Here is an 18210-nt window from a genome sequence, read left to right on the forward strand (position 1 = left end):
AGAATACGATTGAATAAAAAAATTATTCTAAAGCTTCTCATAAAGATTCTATGTATTGTAGAATAACAGTATGGGTATCAATTGAAAGGAAAAATTCTGTAGAATTAAAAGTCCTTTTAATATTCTGGAAAATTTCCAATATTTAGTTTTGAAAAAAATATATGTCAAGGACTAATATGTTAACTACCACATCCTCGAATTTCGTCCTTCTAACTTTATTAGTTTTAGATAAAAGAAATTTTACACGTCACTCCGCTGGATATTGTACCAAAGTAATTTCTCCGTTTTTCGATGATAGCCTCCGAAATCGAGATATGGATCTTCGAAGTTCGAAATAGGATCTTTGGTAAAAAACTATTTTTTATTATTATATATAATAAACTAAACATTTTTCCTTCTAACTGATACCCATATTGTTACTCTCCAATGCACATAGGGGTATTTGACCGATTTAGGCGGCCAAAATTATTTTTATGAAAATTTTAACTCAAAATGTTTAGAAACGAAGTGTTACAATATCTAAAACTGTAAATGTTTAAAATCAAGTAAATAGAGTGGGAGGATGTCCAAGTATTCGACCAAAACAATGAAAATAAAGTTGCTTGAAGTTTGATATCGATAGACTCCATGGTATCGAGGTCCGATTGTGGAAACATTGATACCTACGTATTCATATCACCGCGGAGAAGGTTTATATTTATGTTAGAACATCAAAAGGGTTGCCACCTGCTAAAAGATCAAATGCAATTAAGTTAAATGATTACTACAATATGGGTATCAGTCGAATTAGGTAACTGAAATATCGAGCCCTAACCGCCAAAATAACGTAAGCGACATTTTTTTCAAAATTTTATTTTTGATGCAGAAATATTCCTAGAGCATCTAGATGCATTTCTGCATCAAAAATAAAATTTGGAAAAAATTGTTGCTTACGTTATTTTGGCGGTTAGGGCTCGATATGTATAACAATATTGGTGTCACACTGAAAAGTTTAATAAGGTTATAGTTTGAAACTATTTTTAACAGGGCTGCCACTTGCTTACAAATTAAATCCAATGTATATGAGAGGTTAAATTAATTTTAACAATATGGATATGCAACATGATATGGTTTGCCACCTGGAAAAAAAATGTAATTCAATTAATTTCAATGAATTACTACACTAAGGGCATCATCCAAAGCGGCTTTGAATTCAAGCGGCTCAATTTTCAATTACATTTAGTAGAATTGCTACCTGTTTAAAAAAGCAACTTAAATCAAAATAACATATGATAAAACAAGTAAGAAAGTCAAAGTTCGGGTGAAGCCGACCATTAAATACCCGGAGCAAGTACTAAATATATGTTTTTTCACCTTTCCGAAAGCTACCGCTAGATGGTAAACCGGGGTGTATCACTTTTGAGTAGCGTCCTTAAATTTCGAAATATTGCAGTTTCAAGCATTTCTGAAATTTACCGTTATATGAAAAAATTTTAGTCCGATTTTAATAATTTTCAACGTTTTGCTTTTATGTGGCAAGCACAATCACCATACCGAGTTTGGTACAAATTGGTAGAACGCTTACCGATATAAATATATGTGATCATAAGTGGGCGGTGCCACGCCCATTTTCCAAAATTTTACCATAAACGTATTTCTTGGCAAAGAATTGTTGCAAGCATCAATTTTGAATAAATTAGCTTTAATATTTACTGATTTATCGAAGATTTTGTATTTCTCTAAATTACCGTTATATGGGATGTGGGCGTGGTTATTGTCCGATTTTAGTATGCTATATCCATTTAGTATGCTATATCATGTGCCAAGTTTGGAAGAAATTGGTGCAGCGGTTACTAAGATATACACATGTTACCATAAGTGGGTGTGGCTACGCCAATTTTCCAAAAATTTGTAATATTCTTATTTTTCGTCTAAAAATTGTTGTAAATATCAATTTTGAGTGAATTATCTTCAGTAGTTACTAAAATAACGCAGTTTTTTTTATTTCTGGAAATTACCGTTATATGGGAAGTGGGCGTGGTTACAGTCCGATTTCGTCCATTTTCAATACCAACCTACCTTGAATCAACAGAAATCTACATACCAAATTTCGTTGAGATATCTCAATTTTTGCTCGAGTTATCGTGTACACGGACGGACGGACAGACGGACGGACAGACAGACATGGCTTAATCGATTTCTCTATTCATTCTGAGCATTTATGTATACATTTGTCTATATCTATATCGATTCGTTTTGCCTGTTACAAACAACCATTATGTGAACAAAGTTATAATACCCTTGTGCACAAGTGCGCTCGGGTATAAAAACACTATACGGAGCAACCATTATGTTAAATTTTATTGAAATAATTTGCACCTTATCTAACATGCAAAAATTTCATACACTTATCGAACTAACTATAGATATAGTAGTTTGTTTTATTTGAGATGTCTTTTAACTTTAATTTTTTAGTGAATCTTTTGTGCCTTCTTAGAATTAATATTAATAAATAATTTGGAAAAGTGTCAACATTGTACAAATATCTCCGATAAAATTAAAAAAATTATCTGAATACAAAATTCCATCAAAATCGTTAGAGTCGTGTCCTAGAAACCTTTGGATTTATATACATACAAATTTACAGCAATTGATTATTTAAAGTAATGATACATATACAGTCAGTCAATAAAGTTTAGGTACAGCGAATCTTTTACAATACGGGCAACTATTTTTTTAATATCTTATTTTTCGATAATTTTTTATAAAAAAATGGTTAATTCTACAACAAAAAACCAATAAACTAGAGTTCCAAACCTTGTGCAAAATTAAAGAAAATTTTGCAAAATTTCATTCAAATGTTGCACTTTTTATTTACGCTCTCTAGAAAAAAGTTGAGTATGCAGTTTTTTAGCCCATTCAATTTTAGTATAACAAAGTGCAAGTTTGAGGTAGCTGGGACTTATCATTGATTTATAGCAATTTTTTGTTGAAGGTGTCGCTCATTTTCTCCATATAAAATAATGTTTGATAAATTTTTTATATTGAAAAAATGTGCGACACCTTCAACGAAAAAATTCCCCAAAAATCAATGGTAAGTCCTAGCTTCCTCATACTTGCACTTTATTATACTAAAATTGAATGGGCTAAAAAACTGTATACTCAGCTTTTTTCTAGAGAGTAAATAAAAAGTGCAATATTCGAATGAAATTTTGCAGAATTTTCTTTAATGTATATGTATGTAGTTATAGTTATATTAACTGTTATTCTTATTTTTACCTTCCTCTTATTAACTCGGGATGTAACTATGTAATATTGACGCGCCTAAAAGATGCAGCGATTTCTATTCTCAAGTTACATACCTGATGACAGTACGAATGACAGTTATAATAGGGAGGTTTTAGTTTTTTAAACTATAATTTTTTCATTTCTGATGAACTTCGATCCCAGCTGTATTATGCGATTATTCATTTCAATTTGAAGTAGTGTTTCAAATGAATTGATTAAAATTATATTAATGTAAACCTATTTAGCGGCCGCTGTGGTATAGTGCTTAGCAGAGCGCGCTACCACTCCCCAGGGCCTGGGTTCAAGCCCTGGTCATCGCAAAAAAATATAGAGAAAAACGCGTTTTCGCCTCTCGGCAGGCAATGGCAAACCTCGGCGTGATTTATGCCATGAAAAACAAAAAACAAAAAAAATAAAAATAAAAAGACAATCGCCGTTCGGAGTCGGCGAAAAACTGTAGGTCCCTCCCCTTTGTGTGACAACATCAAGGCGCACGCCACAAATCCGAGGAGCTCGGCCAAATACTTACATACATACGTATAAGCGCCAACCTATTATTCCACCTATTTAGTTTTCAGCTTTTATTTTGCGGAATTCAGCTTTTTTCTAGCGCGTTCTTAAACAAATCTGGATTTTTTAATCGAAAATAGTAGGCAGCACTGGCCTGCACACTTGTTATCGGCAAATCGTAGAATATGCAGGAACTGATGATTGTCGTTTACTAAAAAATTGTTGGCAAAGTCAATAAATGCAGTAAAATTACATACACAATTAGTATTTCATCTATAAAGTCTATGAAAACTATTAAAAAGTGCATAATTACTTTAGGATTCAATAAAAGTAGTGCTTTAGCTATCAAATATGGCGAAATTGTAAAAAGTCTCCGTGCCTGCACAAAACACATTTCAGGAAAAGAAAAGGAAGATAATTACTGAAAAATTTTGCCTGGCATTATTACAGCATATTTCTATATTGTAGCACTAACGGCATAAAATCGTTCAGACCACTTTCAAAATTACGGGTACATATGTATGTATTAGAGGCTGCATGAATTCATTGAAACTTCTAGCCAAACAGAGTACAGTAGATTTGAATATTTTACTTCACATACAAAACACTCAGCGTTTGGAATTTTGTAAGTTATGAATATACATTTTTGCTTCAAATGGAAGAATGTGAATGAATGAATGGAAAACATTCAAATCATTCAAACTCATTTCGGTAAAAGTTTTTTTCTACAACCAAGTTTTTTCGTGGATATTCATACAAAAAATTGTCATTTATTTCAATTCAATTTATTTGAATATTGTAATGTCGACACAAGTATCAGAACTGCTTTTCACTCAAATTCAAAAAAATTTGAAGCCCAAATCATTCATTCGCTTTGTATATGAATAATTCATAAGCCGTTTTGAATGCATTCATGCAGCCCTCTAGTATGTATGTATATGAATCTGTATAGTACATCAGTATATATGTACATATATCGCTAGCTTAGAGTGAAAAGTTGCTAAGTCCAATTCTTAGGAAAGCTCCCCTGCAAGAACAGTGACTATCATTTGACAAATCATTTGAGTGGCAAGAGTGATAGAGATTTCTGTCACTGGCTACCTACAAGTTTCTATCAAATTCTAAAGGGCAGTGTAAAAAATCTGATGTAAACATTTGTGTACATGTGATCTTCCGTCTTCCTCCGACTTATGGCATTATTTAGTTGTCTCTTTTTAACCAACGCAAAATTTGTAAATGTGTTAGTAAGGTAAATGAGAATGTGTTAGTTTCCATCACACAATTCTTGTAGGGTCATATTTTTATATAGGAACTAAGAGAAATTACAAATGCATCTTTTCGAAAAGGGTTAAGGTACTTATTTTATATTTACTCGTTTATATGCAACGAAAGGCAAATTTGCTAAATCCAAAAGATGCACCGATAATCCGATACGGCCAATATAATAGTGATTTCGTTTCTTCCAAAAAATATTGCCCTTCCCCGGTGCAAAATCCTCAATCCTGTAAAAGGGCATGTTTTTGCCTCTTGTCCTTGTCCAGCTCACGTACTTCATAATATTGTCGTTTTAGGCAACCATCTGATTTTCAGGGCAACCTTCTTCCCTGGCGAAGCTTCAAAGGGCAGAGAATGTGCGTTTTTGCCTTATAAGAGTGTGGCATTTTAAGAAACGAACATAAAATTTTAGCACCGTTTGCGCGAAAAGAGAAAGAGGCAATCAAATGGCGAGACTTTTTGTAAAAACGAAAACACCATAAGAGACATATTTTAATAAAATGAAATCCTTCTCATCGTTATGGAGTTTTTCTTTGCTTTAGACGCGCAAAATGCTGTAATCGAAATTTCTCGAAGTATGTACGTGAAGAGAATGCTTACGTATGAGAAGTTTTTTCCTTTCATGTAAAATTTTAGAAAAATGGACTTACCAACATTTCACTCTACGGCGATATGTATGTACATTCAAATGAATATGTAAATAATGACATACATATGTAAATATTTTAGTGCTTAACTTGCCACAAATATGTATACCTAGTATTTATAACTTTTATTTAGGACCATTCAGAATTTTCGTAGCTCTCACAAAAAAAACTCATTTTTTCTAATTTTCAGTTCGTTTGCATGGGCGGAACACCAAAGCGCATGGAAAACTTTGCACATTTCATAATGTCGGAAATAGGTTATAAATTACCCGCCGGTACAAAGCTGGAAGATATTAGCGCCTATTCATATCGATACTCAATGTACAAAGTAGGTCCGGTGCTTTGCGTTAGTCACGGCATGGGAACACCCTCTGTCAGCATATTGTTGCATGAATTGATAAAACTCATGTACCATTCCAAGTGCCAAGATCCTATATTTATACGTATTGGCACTTGTGGTGGTATCGGAGTTGAGGGGGGTACTGTTATCATCACCGAAGAAGCGCTCGATAGCCATATGCGGAATGCACATGAATTTGTAAGTAAACACTTCAACAAGTGAAATGATTCTCTTTTACTTAGTTCAATTAATTACTATGTTTTTACTCTCATTACCAGACGATCTTGGGTAAAACTGTGCTGCGTCCTGCTAAACTCGATAAGAAACTGGCACGCGAACTGAAGGCACTGGCCAGTGAGGATGATCCGTATGACACGATTATCGGCAAAACTCTATGTACAAATGACTTTTATGAAGGTACTCGTGGGCTGAAAAAGAAGTTGAGAATTTTTAGAATTAAATTAATAAAATATGCTTGTAGGTCAAGGTCGTTTGGATGGTGCTTTCTGTGAATTCACCGAAGCCGAAAAAATGGAATATTTAGAAATGTTAAGCAGCAAAGGTGTTGTCAACATCGAAATGGAGAGTACTATTTTTGCCGCACTTACATATCACGCTGGCATTAAGGCGGCGGTAGTCTGCGTTGCGTTATTAAATCGATTGAACGGCGATCAGGTGAGTTGCAAAAATGTATTTAAATTTTTAATGACAAGTGTATAATGCCTGTCGTTCAATTTCGTAATTACTTACATTATTTAAAAGTGCTTTACGCTAAAACTCCATCGCCAAAAATGCTAAATGAATTTAAGCAGTTTTTAGCGATTTTCGCGATTTTATCTTAAAAAAGTATCTCCAAAAATCTAAATTTTTTGTTAATTTTCTGGCGGATTTTAGCGATGAGTAAACTGTGTGAACTTTTTTTGACAACTCATATAGCCAAAATTGAGCGTATTTTGCATCGCTAAAAATCTCAACTTATCGCTTTAAAAAAGTCTAAAACTGGCGACTGAAAAAAATTGGTGCTAAAAATTTTTAATAAAAAACCAGAGCTAATATTTTTATCGTTGTTCGTTAAAACTATTCCACTATGTATGTAAAGAAACTTTGTTAATAATCGGAAAAATGGAAAACAGTGACGGAAAAAGAGTGATGAGGCCCGAATTGTATACTTGTTCAATATTTTGAAATTTATTGAAAAATAAATATAAATATGCTTTCCACTTTCGTGAGAGAGCTAATGAGTAAAATTTTTTTACAAAATTATTCCTCGTGATATTTTAATACATACTCCGATGTGAATTGTAAATTTTTTTTGTATTCAATTCAAAAAAAGTTGGGAAAAAATTGCAGACTTATGGCCTTATTCATAAAAAATAAAGTAGGTTTAAAGAGCTTTATAAAATGACGTTTTCATACATTTTTCAGTTTATAAACCTTTTTTAAAGCTACTTTATTTTTTATGAATAAGGCCATTAATATGGCCATGAAAAATAAATTTGGCCAAAAAATGCCAAAAGATTTGGAGGTTTAACTATGTATATGGATCTAGGTATTTCATTCTAAGTTGGAATCATATCGCCTCCGGGCAATGACCTTGAAATTGTTGAACAGTGTAATCAATGATTTGACTATGTAAACGGGTTGATTAACGAACGCAATTTGATAGGGATTATATTTATATGTAAACGTAGGTTTAGAAAATACATACTTGTATGCTTCCCTAACTCGAACTTCCTTTTGTCGAACAAACATGTAGACGCGTTCAAAGATCCTGTTTCGTTTATGTGAAAAACTTCCAAGAGCAAAGCTTTTAATCAATAAATTAATACTAGTTAACCCACATGGCGTCAAAACGCCAGCGTTTAATTCAATTCTTTAAACAGGTGAAACCCTATTCAAAAACCTCTAACAATATTCCTAATAATTAATCTAAACCATTTCTCAGTGAGAGAGGTCTCGCATGGTGTCGGTTTTCATTTAATCAAATTTCAAGTCTCCCAGTAACTTAAAAAATAAAACCTCTGCACATCTATGTAGAATCCTAGTTCTTTTATTTGACTTCTCATTTTGGAAATTCGAAATAACGGTGCAGATGTGATGACCTTAAAAAAAAAAAAAAATAGATGGCAACTCTAATTAAAAATATTATCAGCATATAGTTTTCTTAAAACTCTTTCGTTTGACACTAATATTTCGATATTGTATTTATGAATCTTTCGTATAAGTAAATAAAATTCGATTTTTCGGACAGGTGGCAAACTAAAATTTTTCGCCTGGCATTGTTACACATATTTCAATTAACTGATGAATTAAGTTGAATTGAATTTTTTTAAGCACATGGCAACTCTCCTAAATACAGTTTAGAAATAAATTATTTTCAAACCCATTTCGATTGATACCCATGTTTTGACAATCCATTTAACTTATTAAATAATTTGAGCTTAATTTTTTCAAAAAAAAACCAAATGTTCAGCTTAGAGATTTCTTAACGCTCGTTCTTTTGATAACCCTATTTTAAAATTGCATGTAACTTATGTATAATTAAACGACATACCACTTTCAAAACAGGCGGCAACCATCTTAAAAATTATTTTCTAAAAATTCATATAACTGATGAATTAAGTGGAAATTTATTTTTAAACACGTGACAATCCTCCTCAATTTAGTTCTTAAATAAAGGATTTTAAACCCATTTCCATTTATAACCATCGGTTAGTAACTCATTTAACTTATTAAATAATTTTAGTTTAGCCATTTAAACTGGGGCAACCCTCAAACACATCAAAAATGTTCCAAATTTTCAAATTAAGTATTTCTTGAAGCTCTTTCATTTGATATCCATCGTTAATATTTCATATAGGTGGCAACCCTATTCAAAATATTTTTAAACTACTACCTTCTTAAACCTCTTTTGCATGACACCCATATAGCGATACCTTATCCACTTATCAAATTCATTTCGATTGATACCCATATTTAACAATTGATTTAACATTTTAATTAATTTGAGCTTAATTTCTTAACAGGTGGCAACTTTTTTCGAAAAAGTAAAACCTTCTTGAACACCCACATCCTAAGCCCAAACGGTGTGGATCTGATGGCACTGATTATTAAATTATTTGAATGCAATTTTTTATCAGGTCAAAAATAAAATCGAACGAACGGTGCAGATCTTTTAGGCTGCACAATTAGACAATAGATAATTTGGATGTAACTTTTTACACAGGTGGCAACCCTCCTAAAACTCATAAAATATATTCTCAATGTGCAAACTAAGATTTCGTAACACTTTTTTGTTTTATATCGATAATTGAATTAAATTAGACTTCTCGAACAGGTGGAAACCCTATTAAAATTATGTTCAATCTAAAATCTTCTTAAATCTCTTTCGTCTGACACCCATATTGTTATACCTATTTTAATTACCCCATTGCCTTAATTAAAATTGAATTTGATTGTTTAAACAGGTGGCAACCCTCCTACACGCAGTAAAGAAATAAAGTATTTTCAAAACTACTGCGATTGGTACCCAATTAGCAAATATTGATTTAACTATTTAAATAATTTGAACCTAATTTTTAAACAGGTGGCAGCCCTCTTCAAACACTTTAAAAATATTCTAAACGTTCCAACTAAAGATCTCTTAAGATTCATTCGCTTGACATCCATATTTTTATACTTCATATAAATTAGACTTTACACACAGGTGGCAACCCTCTTGAAAATGTTTACAAACTACTACATACTTAACCTTTACCGTCTGGCACAAATACATATTTCTATTACCTAATTCCCCCAATTCAAAGTGAGTTTGATTTTTTTAACAGGTGGCAACCCTCATAAAGTTAAGTAAAGAAACAAACATTTTCAAAACTATTTCCATTTAAGCCCATTTTATAATAATTGGTTTAGCTTTTAAAATAATTTGAACTTAATTTTTTAAATGGTGGCAACTCTTTTCGAAAAATTTAAACCTTATTGCACACCTACAGCCAGAGCCCTTTGATTTGGCACCTCACTTTTGAAAATCGAACGAACGGTGTGGATCTGCTGACATTGATTATTAAATTATTTGAATGCAATTTTTTATCAGGTGGCAATTCCTTTCGAAAAAATAAAGCTTTATTGCACATCTACACGCCAATCGCTTTAATTTTGAACCCCATTTTTGAAAATCGAGTGAACGGTGCAGATCTTTTATGCGGAACAAAAAATGCCTTCGCGTATTATTTTGAACTTAATTTCTTAACAGGTGGCAACTTTTTTCCAAAAATTAAAAACCGTTTTGAACATCCACACTCTAAGCCCTTCAATTTGGTACCTCTATTTTGAAAATCAAACGGACGGTGCGGATCTGAGGGCATTGATTAGCAAATAACTTGAGTTCAATTATTTAACAGGTGGCAACTCTTTTCGAAAATATAAAACCTTATTGCACATCTACAGGCCAAGCGCTTTAATTTGACACCCCAATTTTGAAAATCGAGCGAACGGTGCAGATGTTTTAGGCTGCACAAAAAATGCCTTCGCGTATTATATATAATAGAGAGATGTTAGCATTTGATAAGATTTAAATCACTGAATTGGTTTGCAATATTGAAAGAAATATATTTAAAAACTTTAGCATATTAAGAAAAAAGTTACTTTGACCAAAATTCACACATATAAAGTCGAGCTTCGAGCTCTTGTTGTGTCAAAAAGTTGCCGAATTCACTTAATCGACTAACTTTCGACGTTTTCAACTAACCGCTTAGAAACAACTGTTCGAATAACCGCCCATTTTCAATTTTTCGTCTAGTGGATTTCTTTCAATAAACAGTGGTTATTGGCAAAACCCAATCGTGATAATAACAATCATTTTGTATTGAACAACTGTCCCTACTCGAATAATTTCGGTTTGTCGATTTTCAGATTATATACTCAATGGTGTGCGGTTACTCGAAAATGAATGGTTAGGCGAATTCAAGCGATTAATTGAATATCTGCTAGGCGACTATGGAGCTGACGGCCTGCCAGCCGAGCTATTCAAGTACGGCGGCGAGGAGCTGATGAGGTGCATGCATCAGCTCGTATGCAGAATATGGTCAGATGAACGCATGCCCGACGACTGGAATTTAAGTGTGCTCTGCCCAATCCACAAGAAAAACGACCCCGCCATACGCGCCAACTACCGCGGAATTAGCCTTCTAAGCATAGGTTACAAGGTCTTATCGAGCGTATTGTGCGAAAGACTGAAGCCCACCGTCAACGAGCTGATTGGACCTTATCAGTGTGGCTTTAGGCCTGGAAAATCCACCATAGATCAGGTATTCACAATACGCCAAATCTTGGAAAAGACCCGCGAGAATAGGATCGACACACACCATCTATTTGTCGATTTCAAAGCCGCTTTCGACAGCACGAAGAGAAGTTGCCTTTATGCCGCGATGTCTGAATTTGGTATCCCCGCGAAACTAATACGGCTGTGTAAAATGACGTTGAGCAATACCACCAGCTCCGTCAGAATAGGGAAGGACCTCTCCGAGCCGTTTGATACCAAACGAGGTTTCAGACAAGGGGACTCCCTTTCGTGTGATTTCTTTAATCTTATGTTGGAGAAGATAATAAGAGCCGCAGAACTGAACCGCTCAGGCACAATACTTTATAAGAGCGTACAATTGCTGGCGTATGCCGACGACATCGATATTATCGGTAAAAACAAGGGCTACGTCTGTTCTGCCTTCTCGGGATTGGATAGAGAAGCAAAGCGAATGGGTCTGGTGGTGAACGAGGACAAAACGAAGTATCTCCTGTCAGCACACAAACAGTCAGAGCATACGCGTCTTGGCACCCACGTCACTGTTGACAGTTACAAGTTTGAAAAAGTAGACGACTTCGTTTATTTGGGAACCAGCATTAACACCAATAATAATGTCAGCCTTGAAATCCAACGGAGAATCACTCTTGCCAACAAGTGCTACTTTGGGCTGAGTAGGCAATTGAGAAGTAAAGTCCTCTCTCGTCGTACAAAGATCACACTCTATAAGTCACTCATCATGCCTGTGCTGGTGTATGGCGCGGAAGCATGGACAATGAAAGCATCTGATGAGGCGGCTCTTGGAGTTTTCGAGAGAAAGATTCTGCGAATGATTTACGGACCTTTACGCGTTGGTGATGGCGAATATCGCAGACGATTTAACGATGAGCTGTATGAGCTTTACAACGATATAGACATAGTGCAGCGAATTAAAATTCAGCGGCTCCGCTGGCTTGGCCATGTCGTTCGGATGGACAGAAACGCTCCTGCTCTGAAAATATTCAACGCGGGCCGCGATGCTGGTAACAGAGGAAGAGGAAGGCCTCCTCTGCGTTGGAAAGACCAGGTGGAGAAGGACTTGGCTTCACTTGGCATTTTCAATTGGCGTCAGTTAGCACAGAAGAGAAATGACTGGCGTGCTGTTTTGGACTCGGCCAAAATCGCTTAGGCGGTTACAGCGCCAAATAAGAAGAAGAAGAAGCTAGGCGACTATGTACCGACAAAAAAGTTGCTAAACGAATAAACGAAGAGATGGAGAAGCGATTTTAACCAGAGCTTTAATAGAAGGTTGATGTGAGAGATTCCACTTAAGATGTCCACTTCCTCCTTCCTTTTCTTAACCTTAAAAATAAAATTTTTTCCCATATATTACACTGTACACTATCGACTTTTAAAACACTGTTCGCCATGATAAAAACATAGTAAGGTAAAACCATTCTCTCAATTCGTCGGCCATGATTTTTTTTTTAAGTTTGTTAACATTTTAACATCATATAAAATTGAGAGTAAAACAAGGAATTGTTCAAAGCTGTTGTTGTTTGAGATTGAAAATGAGAATGTGTGTGTGAGCTTGTGTCTAAAATTTTAAAATTAAAATGCTTGCAAACGTCAAGAATATGAAAAATTCCTCTCAGCGGTTCTACCTTCTTATGTTATTATCATGCTTTTCACTTTTGTGAAAAAAAAAACATTAAAAGAACTGCGGTAAGAAGATTGATATAATTCTCAAAACCACTGCTCTTTCAACTTCAAAAGCTCTTATTTACAGAGGAAAAGAAAGTGTTAAACATACACATAAAATTGGGGCACGTCCATTATAGGTATCATAGATGAACTCTCCATGCCTGGAAAATAAGTACCGAAGATATCATTTTCTATGCAGCTGTCCAGCGTTGAAGTTCGTTATTGGACCAGATATTTGTAAAACGAATAAGTAACACTATCTTTCCCACGACAAATCGATCGATTAATAAGAGTCTGAAAAGTTTGTGGAGTAGATTTGACTCTTCGTTTTCCCTATCATTTTATATTTCCTCTAGGCTTTAAGTACAATTAGGGTTGCCAACATTCAAAAAAATCTGAAAAAATATAGTACACTTTATATACATATAGTATTTTATTTAAAATAAATAGTAAAAAAGCTTTCTAAGTGTACATCTTTTATCTTTCTTATGCATTTCTCTTATCAAAAATATATTTCTTTGCACTTTTCGCAGTTTTTAACAAATCACTGTTAACTATGAAGAAGTAGTAATATAAATCAAAATTAAATTTGTTATTAGTAAGGTAATCGCTTTGTATCTCTAAGCTCGCCATTTAACACTCATAATAGAAAAAACTCTTTCTGTGAACGCCGAAGTTGCTGGAATAGAAGTAGAAAAGAAATAATTTTAAATAAATATCGGTATCATTTTTTTTACATGACAGGAATATTTAATTTAGTAATTTAATTTTAGTGTAAAGGTCAACCAATTCAATACAAAGTTTGTCTTGCAAATTACTGAAATATATTTACAACTGAAGAAATATAATCTTTTTTCTTCATCTTCATCTTCATCTTCATATTGCAAATCTACAGGTCGAGCCCTTTCATTTGACAACTCATCGCTTAAAATCGAACGAACGATACAGATTTTATGACTTGGTGTTAAATATTTAACGCCACCCTCTGCGGCAGAGAAATTTCGAATTCGATTTTCTAACATGTGGCAACTCCTTTCATGGAATTAAAGCTATGCTGCACACCGGGAGGGTGAGGCCTTTCATGTGAAACCTCACTTTTAAAAATCCAACGAACGGTACAGATTTTAGGATTTGGTGTTACTGGCCGTCTCCACAGGATAAAATTTATTGCTGCCCAGCTGTCATTTTGGTCGCTAGATATAAGTTATATCAGTGGTAATATTTGTGTGGGCTTTTTATATCTTGATATAAGCATTTGTAAGATAGCTTTGTAAATGTAAATGAAACCGGATTTAATCGCTTGAAAAATTTAGAAAATACGCTATTTTACATCCAAGTACATAATTACAAATATTTTAACAGGAAACAGCTCAATTTTTGCTTTTATATTAAAATAATAATGATGTTGCAGCCACGAAGTTTTCGTGCAAATGAAAATGTAGCTGCCAAACTACAAATTGCCGGCAATAGATGGCAAGATATAAGCTATGATATATATTGCTCTTGAAGAGCAATGAGCGGTCTCCATTGACTATTTATATTCTAACATAATATGTATCAAGATATAAACTTTATCTTGTAGAGACGGGCAGTTAGATATTTAACGCAACCATCTCCGAACTCGTGTAAGAAGTTTCACTTCAATAAGGCTTTAAATTGTTTCCTCTCTTGAAACCAGTATGGAATGAACTGATATTTTTCCTGTTCTTGCAACAAGGAATCCTTATCGATGGCCCCAAAAGCCAAAAAATGCATTTAAAATTTCCCGTTCTTGAGATTTTAATTTGGTCCCTTTTTCCCGTAATAGAACACAGGGTGTGCCAGAACAATGCTTGCCAGTTGAAAAATTTTGTTTCTGTATTTCACACGAAAAGTAATAATAATACATACATATATATGTCTATTCCTTTCAGGTCAACGCGCCCAAAGAAGTAATGCATGAATGGCAAAATCGACCGCAAACACTTATTTCACGTTATATCTGCAAAACGTTAGCGCAGAAGGGGCAGCTGAAATCGCTTTCTCGAGGATCAATTAAATCACCTCGGCGTTTTAAGCTGGTACAACAGGAGTCACAGGCGCATGAATAAGCTCACATAATCATTTATGTATATGTATCTATTAAGACGAAAAGCATTCGTTGCCAGATTGGCAACTTATGTACAGAATGTCTTTAAATCAAATGCATAATTTAGCATAATTATATAAAAAGTTGCATACTCCTTCATACATACATACGCACATAAAAAAAATGAATAAGTCATCAAAATTAAGAAGGTAAAATAATTGTTAGAACTACTCCATACAAAACATTCCAGAAAAGCGTTAAAAGACAAAAACTTCGCCAATGTTCAATAAAATATAAACATTTTTTGTAAAAATAAAATTTGGCAAAAAGTGAAAAGTTAATGTTAAAAAATCACATTGCTGAAAAGTTGAATACGCCGCTTTCTCCAAGCACGCATTGTAGGTCGAAACGCTTATTTATTTAAAACCAGCTTTAATACATTTTTAATAATTATTATTGTTTTTAATTAACTAGTTTTATTTAAAAGCAACGAAGAAAACATTTTACAAAAGAGATGCATCAACAAGTAATTTCATTATTTTAAGTGGGTACACGATGCATTTGGATACATACATTTGTACATACATATATATGAATTATGAATTTATGTATGGCTTTATGATGAATAAGTATCATATACCCTGCAGGAAAATCTAATGATTCCGAATTCATGCGATTTTGGTAGTACATTCACCCAAAATAAAAATGTTAAAGTTATGTTACTGTTTTATGCTTAATTCAAATTAAAAAAAAAACTATAAATCAAAGAAAGAAGCAAAAAATTTTGGCTCGAAGGTAGAGAAAAAATAGAACCAGGTTTTCGCAGAAAAATAATCGCATTTCAGCATAAACAGCACACTAGCTTTGTGAACACTCTATTTGCAATATTTTTATCTTTTGAAAGAAGTTTGAAAATTTAAATTAATTAACATAAGACAACGTTTGAAAATAATTTGACTGATGTAGACCGTGGTCGGTTGTTTTCAATATGTTTTAAGCATAAACTTATACATAAACAAACTAAACCAGCTGTTTTCATTTGTATCATGAGCAAAAAATTTAATAGCAGTGAAGTTTTTGAAAGAAAATAAACACCGAAAACAAAATTAAAGAAATTAAACTTTAATTCGAATGTAATAAAAACTGCAACAAGTAATTTGCGAACAAAAGTATTTTGAATCAGTTAATATTTTATTTTGCAATATTAAAACAAACTCATGATATCTTAGATTAAAAACAAAAACGGTAGCGCTGTACAAACGCTGCTTTGAGCGCAGCAAACTAATCTCCAAATCGGTTTGAATGTGAGAGGTGTTTATACACTACACCCAGAAAAAGTCAGTTAAAAATATTTCTCTTAGCACTTACGACTATAACCACGTCGTAAAGCATTTTTGAAAAAATATTACAATTGTAATCCAGACTTGCGATAGGTCGTTCACACAATTTTGTTCACAACGTTACCATTTCGCCAAAAATTCGTCTTTGGACGTTTTATGAATTGCACACTATATCTAAGTGTTCGTAGATATCAACTACCGATTGACAGTTAAAAAAAAATCTGGTAAAGCAAATTGAATTTCAGTTCGTACATTTGTTTTGAGTCGTGCTGAATTGAATAAAAGCGCCTCGTTTATGCGTATACGCGTGTGATAACTCCATTTTTTATATTTTGGGTTTTATTCAACAATCAGTGTTTTATTGATTTAACCTCCCGTTACTAACATGACTTTTACAACACGGTTACTAACATTGGTCTTTCAGGCCGAAGTGCAGTGAATGTTTATTTCCTCACATTACAGCGTGGCGACGAATAACTGTTACCCCGGTTTTTTTGAGAAATAAAAGGGTCCTTTATAGATTTTGCGAAAAAAGTATTTTATTGTTAAATTTCCACAGATTTTACTTTAGCTGTATTAATTAGTTATTAAATCTTAATCCCTGTTTACTTTTGCCAGCAGTTTAAACTTTGCGAGACAAAGTTCATTTGGCACGCAAGTCTTTTACAGGTGTATTTTTTCTTAGGCTTTAGCATCAACAAGATCATTGATGAACCGAAAGTTATATGTACAAAGAAAAGAAGTTCAAAAAGTTCCACTCTGTTGTACAGAAAGCTTTAAGAATGTGTTCGGTCTGTGAGACAGCATGTTAGTAACGGAAGGTTAATGAAAGTAGAAAATAATTACGAATAGAAATGATTTCTGTTATAACAGACTCACCGAAGTTTTAAATATTTCATTGAAAATGCAAGTGCGCTTACGTAAAAAGTGAAATGGAGTTATCATTTGTGTGCTATATATACCTGACACCACATATATGTATGTACATAAATTAAGCTAAATTGTACGACTCGATAACATCCGCATTGTCGACTGTCGTGCTGAAATAAGTAAACGACGAAAATCGTCGAAAACTTTCCAGTGCTGCCAAGTTTTTCCGTTTTAATACACTAGTCGAGTGGAAGTTTTAGGCAATTACGGTAAATTTCCGATACGTTTGGACTCTCGAAAAATGACTTGCATTCAACACGGCTCTCGCAATGAGGCTGATTATATCTGAGGCTACAAGGAATTACAGCTAAAGTTGACTTTAGCCCAAAATTTTTGAAAAATGTATGTGAATTATGCATTAAAGTACAGTTGGCCTCCCAATTTAAACTGTTATTTCTTATTGGCATGGATGTACCCTGTATATACATATACTATATATAGTAGTAGTGTAAACAGTTTATATGAATATTAGATGATTAAGACCACAGCATTTATGACGTTATTTTAATGAAATATACATGCATACATATAACTAATATTAAATAGAAAAATTGTATTGTTTATTGTCAAAAGACATTCCCAAAGAAGAAACCGTTGTTAAGCTGAATTTTTGTAAGCGTGTAAAATTTTGCTAAATAAATGGCATATTTACGCACATACATATCGTGGCCTGGGTAAAAGATTGTCGTATGTTAATTTCGGCAGGTTGTGGGAAATCGCTATTGAAGTTTGGAATGCAATTTCTCAAAAACGAGAAGATAGATTTTCTCCAAAGTCTCTGAAAATGTTACTAGCTCACAAAATTCTTAAATTATTTAATTCTTAATGTTTATTTTTAATTAGTTTTGAGTTTA

General features: G+C 33.5%; 1 protein-coding gene across 3 annotated transcripts in view; it reads left to right on the forward strand.

Moving 5' to 3' along the window:
- The window catches only part of LOC118737905 (uridine phosphorylase 1-like), a 175591-nt gene extending 159382 nt beyond the window's left edge, over positions 1-16209 (forward strand). For all 3 annotated transcript variants that reach the window (XM_036468721.1, XM_036468723.1, XM_036468722.1), the window contains 4 exons: positions 5890-6237; positions 6318-6456; positions 6521-6714; positions 14932-16209. In XM_036468721.1, coding sequence (XP_036324614.1) covers positions 5890-6237; positions 6318-6456; positions 6521-6714; positions 14932-15108 — 858 coding nt within the window. In that variant the 3' untranslated portion in view covers positions 15109-16209. The remainder of the gene's footprint in view (positions 1-5889; positions 6238-6317; positions 6457-6520; positions 6715-14931) is intronic.
- Positions 16210-18210: the final 2001 nt, after the last annotated feature.

The sequence above is a fragment of the Rhagoletis pomonella genome, unplaced genomic scaffold (genome assembly GCF_013731165.1).
Source record: "Rhagoletis pomonella isolate Grant_MI unplaced genomic scaffold, Rhpom_1.0 Rhpom_scaffold_00004, whole genome shotgun sequence".
Classification (NCBI taxonomy): domain Eukaryota; kingdom Metazoa; phylum Arthropoda; class Insecta; order Diptera; family Tephritidae; genus Rhagoletis; species Rhagoletis pomonella.